The sequence below is a fragment of the Thalia democratica genome, chromosome 3 (genome assembly GCF_965202585.1).
Source record: "Thalia democratica chromosome 3, ktThaDemo2.hap1.1, whole genome shotgun sequence".
In the NCBI taxonomy this organism is placed as follows: domain Eukaryota; kingdom Metazoa; phylum Chordata; class Thaliacea; order Salpida; family Salpidae; genus Thalia; species Thalia democratica.
The window spans coordinates 77702770-77711080 of NC_139167.1; the positions used below are offsets into that span (position 1 = coordinate 77702770).

Genomic DNA, 8311 nt, shown 5'->3' on the forward strand with positions numbered 1-8311 from the left:
AAAAGTGTCAAGAGTTCCAAGGTTCTACCCCAGGTGAAGCCCCTGCTTTGCACAGCATTTATTAGGTTTCAACTACCACTGGTTTCAACTTTAAAAGTAAAACAAAATAGTCCTTTTTAAAAAAGAGTTTAAACTGTTTGAATTTAGACTGTTGTTTACTTTCAAGAGATACATAAAGTATAGTTTTATAATTTTAAAAAAGGAGATCACAAAATTACAGTTGTGCTTTTAGTTATTTAATAAATTAAAGGTAACTATTAGCCTAATGTAAGAGTGAATTGTGCTAAGTATGCAAACATTTTATGGTTTTCAAATGTATTCCTTTTAGTCTAATCCTGACTTAGACCAGTTTCAAGTATTTTTTACTTTAAAAAGTGGAGTACTTCAATTAAAACTGATTAACTTTGGACAAACTGGAATTGTATACTGGCAGTCTTGTACTTGATTCTATAGTATTATAATGTTAAAAAACAAATGAGTCCATCATGTTTACAACTTTCCCCATAAGTTTCAAGTTTTTTTTTTACTCAAACTCATTGCAGTCTCTTTATATCAAAATGTTACCTTTTTTTCCAATACATGTTTTAACAAATTTTATGCTTTTGCTATTTATCTAGTGCTTTTTAATTTAATAGATCTTTTATTTTGATATAACTTTACATGAGAGTTAAAATTGTTATACTTTAATCTAAACATTTGTAAAGCTGTTTCCACTTAACTGTTTAATTATTGTTAAAACATTGAAATAAATCAATGATAATTTTGAAAGTGTTAAATTAATATAACAGGTGTACCATAGTAAAAATATAATTCATAGTTAATTGTTTTCAAAGAGCATTTATTTTAGTGATTAGTCAAATAAAAATCTAAAATTTACAAATATAATTATAGGTCAACTAAGATAAACTAAAGTCTACAATGAACCTGGCCACCGCAGACCAACTCAACAATTTGTTAGAAGAAATAATGGAACCTAAACTTATTAAGTTAGATGAAGAGAGAATGAAGAAAATAAAATCAATGTGTAAAACCTCGCCTGAAGTTGTGGAGTACACTTTTAAGCTCATATGGAACAATTACCTAAACAAACCCGACTCTTACACAAGATACCACAGTGTTGAAGTTTTTGATCAGCTGTTTATGAGGTCTGAGGTGTTTAGAAGCAAATTGTTAGACAAAATGAACGAATACATGGTACTTGCCATGGGAACTGAAAAAAAAGCACCTTTGCCAAAACCAATTCCCTTGCAACTGAAAGAGTTTGCTTTGGTCAAATTCAAATGTTGGCATGATAAGTTTCATTCAGTCTACAGGCCTCTTAGGATAGCAAATGAGTTTCTGGTTACCATCATGAAGGTTAATTTTCCGGCTGTTCTTTATCACTATGAAGAGAGGAACCCCAGACCTGTGGAAAGGAAGGTGGTTGTTCAAGAAATAAAAGCCAAGATAAAGAAGTCTTTGGAAAGGGCAGAGAAAATAAATACAAGAATTAAAAGCTGTATTGACTTGCTGACATCAAAAAGTTTGTTCAACTCAGATGATTTCAAAACTGTAAATAAATGTCCTGAACTTGATGACAACAATTTAAGGGCGTTGGGAATTCCTTCAACTGGATACAACATTGAAATAAACCTCAGCAACGCGGTCACTTTTAAAGTGTTCAAAACAAAGAAAAATGATTGCATATTACAAAACTTTAAAGAGTGTGTGCTTGTGGGTCAAAAGAAACATCTACCAAGACTGGAAGAGCTGCTCAAAACAGCTAATGATTACAAGGCTCCTGCTGCTGTAATAAGAGAACTTCACTTGACAATAGACAAACTAAAAAGCAACATTTTGAGGTTCGAATCAATCAAAGTTTTGCATGGTGAAGGCAATGTGGACGAGGATGAATTTTTAGAGGTGGCGGAGCAAGTTGTGGATGAAGTCAGTGTTTTGATGAAAGAAGACGATAAACCTTGTTGCTCGTACAAAACTCCCACCATGTCTTTTGAAAAAGCCAATCAGTTGTGGTCCATTGATGATAAAAAAATTGAAGATTTTAGCAAGTGTTTGGAAAGTGCAGATAGAAAAGGCAACAGCTCAAGTCAATCAACAAGTGCAGCTACTAAAAGGAAGTTTGGACATACAGAAGATGTTAAAGGCACAATTAAAAGGTTTGTACTAAATCAAGTGTATTAGTTTACTTAGTAAAATCTTTCAATTAGTTTAAAAATTCCGAAATAAATCATTGTAAAGTTTAATTTGTTTTTAACAATTTTTAATTTTTTATTGTAAAGTTTTTTTGTTAGAAGGTCGTCTTGGTTTAATCTATAGGTTGTATGTAGAAGGAACAAATATAAAACTTTCTTTTTAATATGTGAACCTTTGTTACTTTTATAGATTAAAAATTATTAAGAAATATTTTAAAGACGTAAAAAAGTTTTTAGTTGTCCAAAATTTAAAATGTTTGTAAATAACTTATACTTGTTATTTAGAAAACTTTTAAATCATAAGTACAAGTCAAAATAAAAATAAACTTATTTGGTAAAATGATCTTAAAATAACAGTCAAAGTTTTTTATTATAAAAATTAACATCTGCTTGTTTTTAAAAGCTTAAAGTATGTGCTGTCACACATTTTGTACAAAATGTTATATTTTTAAGAAAAAGGTCTTTATAAGAATCCAGAGCAAAGTTTTTTAGGATTTTTTTATTTTTGTTTTGTGATAAATTATCAATTTAAAACTTAACTTATTAACTATCTTTTTTTTTTGAGCTAACTTTTGAAAATTATTTATGGTCCTATAAGTTTGAGCTTGAAATTTTTTATATAAAACTGTAAAAATAAAGACTGAATTTTAACTATTACTTGAGTTTCTTTTGTAGAAACTAATTAAGTATAAGTAGTGGACTAACTCTAAATTTCAAATAACAATGTATGAAAAGTGACTGATAGACTATAGTATTATTTAAATATATTTTTTTTAATTCTAGCTTTGCATAATGAACATTTTTAAGTTTGATTTTTTTGTATTTATAAAATTACTTTAAGTTTGAAAAAAAGTAATAAGTATTTGTTAGCTGTGATAAAACTTTAGTTATTTATATGTTTTTGGAAAAATATGGCTTACTCTGCTATGGCCTTAATTATTTGTACATAGCTGTATCAACAAATCAGTCACATCTTTATTAATATTTTATAGTAAATTTTGGTTGTCATTTGTTTTATGTAATTCTTAAAATGTTTGAATAGTTTACCAAATAAAGAAGTGTATTACACTTTAAGGTCATTTGGGATCCAACATTTTTAAAAAGTAGCATTGTACAGTGTTGCCACATTTTTCTCAGCTTGATCTGTGGAAACAATGATTATACTTTTTATGAAAGCTTACATTTAGTAAGATAGGTTTCTCAGCATAAATATTATAAATTTGAGATAATTTTTGTTGTGTTAAAAATTTCTGATACAATTGTATGAAGGAGAAAATTTTCATTGCTGATTTTCTCTTAATTTAAAAAAATACTAAAAATCTATCTCTGTTTAAATTTTTCGTTCAATTAACCTCAAATTTTCAGGAAATGTTCCTTGCATTAATAGAAAAATTTCCATTGTAACAATATTTAAAAAGTTAAAATTTAAGAATTCCATGACCAAAAAAGAAATTTTTTCTACGAGTTATACTAAAAGAGAAAAGAGAATCTTACAATTGATATGTTTATTATTTAGTTAAGGTTAAATTGATAAAGATTCAAAAGGACTACTTAAAAACTGTAAGAGCAGATAGATTTGTGATGAAATAGTCTTTTTTTGCCTTTTCACTTTGGTCTTTCCATAAGGAACCTATTGGGCTTTCTAGTATTGAACCCTTATATCTCAAAATCTTATTTTAATTTCACAGTGGGGTAAAATTTACCTGCTAGTTCAGTTAAGTATCTTTAAAATAAGATCGCATGTTAAAAAGTATTTTCCCCCCTACAACCTTAGTATAGGTCAAGTGTACCTTGGAAGATATAAAAGGTTAATAAAATTCTTATGAGGTCACCCGACAGTTTTACTGTGCACTACATGTATGTATTGATTGACAAGATTCAACAACAATTGAAAAGATATGTAACTATATTTTTATTTTTTACAGAGAAAAGAAGACCACAGACCAGATGATGGATGTAGTGAAGAATGAAGACGGTTCAATCAAGCTGGTTCCAATGCAAGACAAGCAGAAGAAGAAGATCAAACTCAAGTCGCAATCAAGCAGAAAACTACTTATAAGAAAAGTAAATTGTTTGTTTACATTTTTTTAGTTTAATTTTGATAGGTAGATAATATCAGACTTCTGTAGCATATTGGAATTTACCAATTAAAGTACTAAATGATAAATAAGTGATATTACCTTATTATAGGAATAATAGCACAATACTTAAGATTTTTTTTAGTTTTAAGATTGCAATCACTATTACAAACTTAGTAAGTAGGATATTTTGAGTAAAAAATATTCATGATTATTAAAGTTAATTAATAATATTAAGTTATTGTTTATAAATTATATTTTTTTATTTTATTGCTTTTGCTGTTTTCGGATTTTAAAATGCTCCATTTTTTTACAAAAGTTACTTGAAAGCTTTAACATTTTAAAGTATTTTAGTATTTATATCAGGGTTGCCACTTTACCTGGAAACACCTTAAAAACCTGGAATTTGACATTTTAGTCAAAAAAAAAAAAACTGGGAAAACCTGGAATCTAACAATTTACTCATGTTCAATAGTTAAATTTCAGTTTGACTCAAAATATCTATCACACAAGTGATAATTTTTGTCATCATCAAAAATTTTTTTTATTAAAAAACATATTTAAAGTAGCTTGACAGTATATTTCAACGTATTTTACTTTTTAACAGATCTTACATTTAGCTTAACTTTAAACCAAAAATAGACCTAAAAATGCTTAGTTTTAAAAATCTGGAAGAAATTTAGAAAACCTGGAAAATTTTTTGAACAAACGAGTGGCAACCCTGTTATATATTAACATGAAAATATTCAAAGTATTAGTATTTTAAATGTTACATTTTTGTTTAATCAAAATACATGAAACTTGAAAAGTGATTTCAATTTAAAAACCAAGCTTGTTTTAAAACTAATGAATTTATAAATAAGGTGTATTTATTTAAATTTATACATGGTTGGAAGGAACCATTTTGATATTAATGTGATAGTTTGCAGCTACTATGCATTCACTATATTATTTTTTTCGAAACGTGTTATAAACTTTTTTTTTTTTTAAATTTAAATAATACATGTTTGTGTGGTTTAAGTTGTTTATTAGTTTATTTTTATAAAAAGAAAACAGCTTGTATATTTCTTATTCATAATGCATTGAGCTATATTGACCTAAAATGGCACTAGGCTTAGTTTTTTTGCTTAACAATATTTTAATTTTTTATTGTATTTAAAATAAATAAATAAAATAGAATTCATAATAACTTTATATCGAAATTTAAATCGAAAAATGTACACACTTAAATCGCACTTAATTTAAATTTATTTTTTATAGTTAATTTATTAAAAATAATTTCTGCAAAAAGTTTTTTAAGTTGTAATTTAAGATTCTTTTACTTTAAAATCAAAACACCAAGTGCCTTACAATTTGAAGCTGTTGAACTGTAATTAGCTTGTTGGAAGCCTGAGACAATAGTAAAGTTCAACATATTTTTTTGTTTCAACAATACTCAGCTAACTTTTTAAGTATTTAATAAATTTTGGCATATAAAATGTGGTATAAATATAATCATTAATTGTTATTAAGAATTTGTGATTTTTTTTTTTCGTTAGTAGCCTTAACTTCATATAGATTTTTTTTTACTTACTGATTTTTTGTTGTATGAAATGTTTTTCACTAATTGTTATATATAATAATTTAATGTTTTATAGGTGTCATACACTATTAAAATAATTTTTAATATATAAATATATTGTATATATTATATAAATGTATAAATATATAATTAATATAGTTTATACTAGATAATATAGTTACTCATTTTCTTGAAAAAAATATTTTTCTAGGTAACCTCGTTTAAATGATGATTTCGAATCTTACAAAGATCTGATGGATGATACTCAAACAATGATACACTGTTGAAGATGTTTGGTAAAAAGCCAAACAACCAGTTAAGTTAGCCAAAGTTTAAATTTAATTTATAAAATGTTTTTTTTTGATATCAGTTAGTTATTTTGTTGTAAATTTCATACTTTTTTGTAAGGTTATTCAAATGTATTCATGAGCATTTTTATGTCCTATTGAGATTTATTTTCAAGTTCTAATATCAGTTATGTTATTTTTCATTTTTCAAAAAATAAATAATGTTTTATATTTTCAAAAAAAAATCAAATATAGAGGCGTTGAAAACTTTTACATAATGTTAAAAAAAACTTACAGGTCATTGATGTCGAAGAAGGTGATTTTTCTAACAGTGCTCCTCATTAATAACTATTAATCTTAAGAAGTACGAAGAACGTTCCATCAGAAATAATTGCAGATTCCGCAAACTGGAAGTAGTTTTAGGTATTTGTAGTTTAGTTGGTTATTAAACACAGTGTCTCCTTAAAAATGTGTTATAGTTTTTTAATTTTCATGTTACTCAACCTAATAGAATTTTAAAACAAGTACTGCAGAGTTAATCAAAGTGGGCGATTTTGCCTACCAGGGGGCAATTACTATTTAGGGGCAGGAAGTTAAATGAGTAATTAACTAGTAAAGGAGCAATATTTGAAAAAGAAAAGCATTTTCTTAGATTGTGCCAGCGATTTCAAAAATTAGTTTTGAAAACCTTGATGTGCTGTTTTTTTATAACTAATAGTAGAAGTTGGTTATCAAGGCTATAGAGCAGGGTTTCCCAAAACTTTATTTTCAAATGGCCCCCTTTAAAGAAATTAAAACAAGACTATTCTAAAAACTACCATTAAAAAACCTCAGATCTTTTTTGGTATTGCCCACTTTTGGAAACCCTGCTTTGAGGGTACCCAGACAGGTTTTTTAAAATAAAAAACAAAGTTTGTATTGTACTTAAAAACATAAAGTAGGAACTACTAGTTTTTTTTAACTTTTTTAATTTTTTGATTCAAAACCCTCTTAGTTTAAAGGCTTTAAAAAAATATGTAGGTCGAAATTATTGTATTGGCAAAAATAAAATTTAAAAAAATAAAGTGTAACATTTTATTGTTACTTAAAATTTGAATATTTTTGTAAGTTTTTAAGGCTTATTTGTGTCATATCTTAAAAAAAGTCTAAATTTTAAAAATTAATAATGTTAGTTAATTAACAAAATTAAAATATTTTCTTTCAATTTTTGAAAGAAGTAAAATTACTATAATTTATTTGTTATTGAATTGCCAAGATTCAAGTTATTAGAATCTTACTATTAGTTCACCCTTAATAACATAATCCGTTTGTGATAAATATCAAGTATAAACTGTTTACCACTGTTATTTATTATAAATTCTCGATATTCATGTTTTTCAGAAGTTCAAAAATAAGTGGTTTTTGGTAAGTAATAAAAATAAATTACATGAAAAAAAACAATGTTTATAAATATATATTTGTTGGTATCGTCCAATAAAAATATATAATATGAGTATATTATTTAATAAAATTTCTAAAAGTTTTTATTTGAACAACTTATGCATTACTTTCATAATTTGATAGCTTATAATTTAAGTTTTTACAAACAGATTGAATGATGTTATCTGTGATCATATGAAATTTTTTTGATGAGGACGGTTTGGGTTTGAAGTACAGTATCTTGGTGAACTTGAAACATCATGTTGCTTGGATATACTTGAAAGGTATTTAGACAGTTATTTGTTTTATGTAAACAAAGTTGTATGACTTATTATAAAAAAAACTTATAAAATTTTAAACTTCTTAACGTACAATACACTTATACTTTTGTATTTACTTAGGAAGTTTGTTTATGTAATTAAACTATTTAAATAGCCTAAAAAAAAATTAACATTTTTTAGTAGTTTAAAGTTGTTTGTTGTGTTTAAAGTTTTTCAGTGTTTGTTAAAAACAAAATTAGTTTGTACCTTTTGTATAAAACTTAAACCTGTATTTAAAATATTCTTACCTTGAAATGTTACTTGTTGTTTTAGATAAACTAAGTTTTTATTTGATGTTTTAATTAAACTAAGTAAATTTCACAACTAGAAAAAAAATAATTAATTTACTTTAAATAGACTAAAAATTTAAGTTTGATCAAAGTAGAAACAAAGCTGAGAATAATTTTAAACTTAGTTTTTTTACAATAAGTATCCTTGAATATTTTTGATTATA

The 8311-nt window shown here is 25.7% G+C and overlaps 1 protein-coding gene and 1 long non-coding RNA gene across 2 annotated transcripts; both read left to right on the forward strand.

The window, feature by feature from the left end:
* Positions 1-918: 918 nt before the first annotated feature.
* LOC145832570 (UV-stimulated scaffold protein A-like) lies at positions 919-2045 on the forward strand. Its single transcript, XM_082939884.1, has 2 exons — positions 919-1985; positions 2039-2045. The coding sequence occupies exons 1-2, from the start codon at positions 919-921 to the stop codon at positions 2043-2045; spliced, it is 1074 nt and encodes a 357-aa protein (XP_082796010.1).
* A 9-nt stretch (positions 2046-2054) lies between these two features.
* LOC145832012 (uncharacterized) lies at positions 2055-6497 on the forward strand. Its single transcript, XR_014369712.1, has 4 exons — positions 2055-2156; positions 4118-4256; positions 6043-6151; positions 6416-6497. It is a non-coding gene; the product is annotated as an uncharacterized LOC145832012 (long non-coding RNA).
* Positions 6498-8311: the final 1814 nt, after the last annotated feature.

Coding starts and splice junctions, on each gene's coding strand:
- LOC145832570 (XM_082939884.1), top strand. CDS start 919: ATGAACCTGGCCACCGCAGACCAACTCAACAATTTGTTAGAAGAAATA.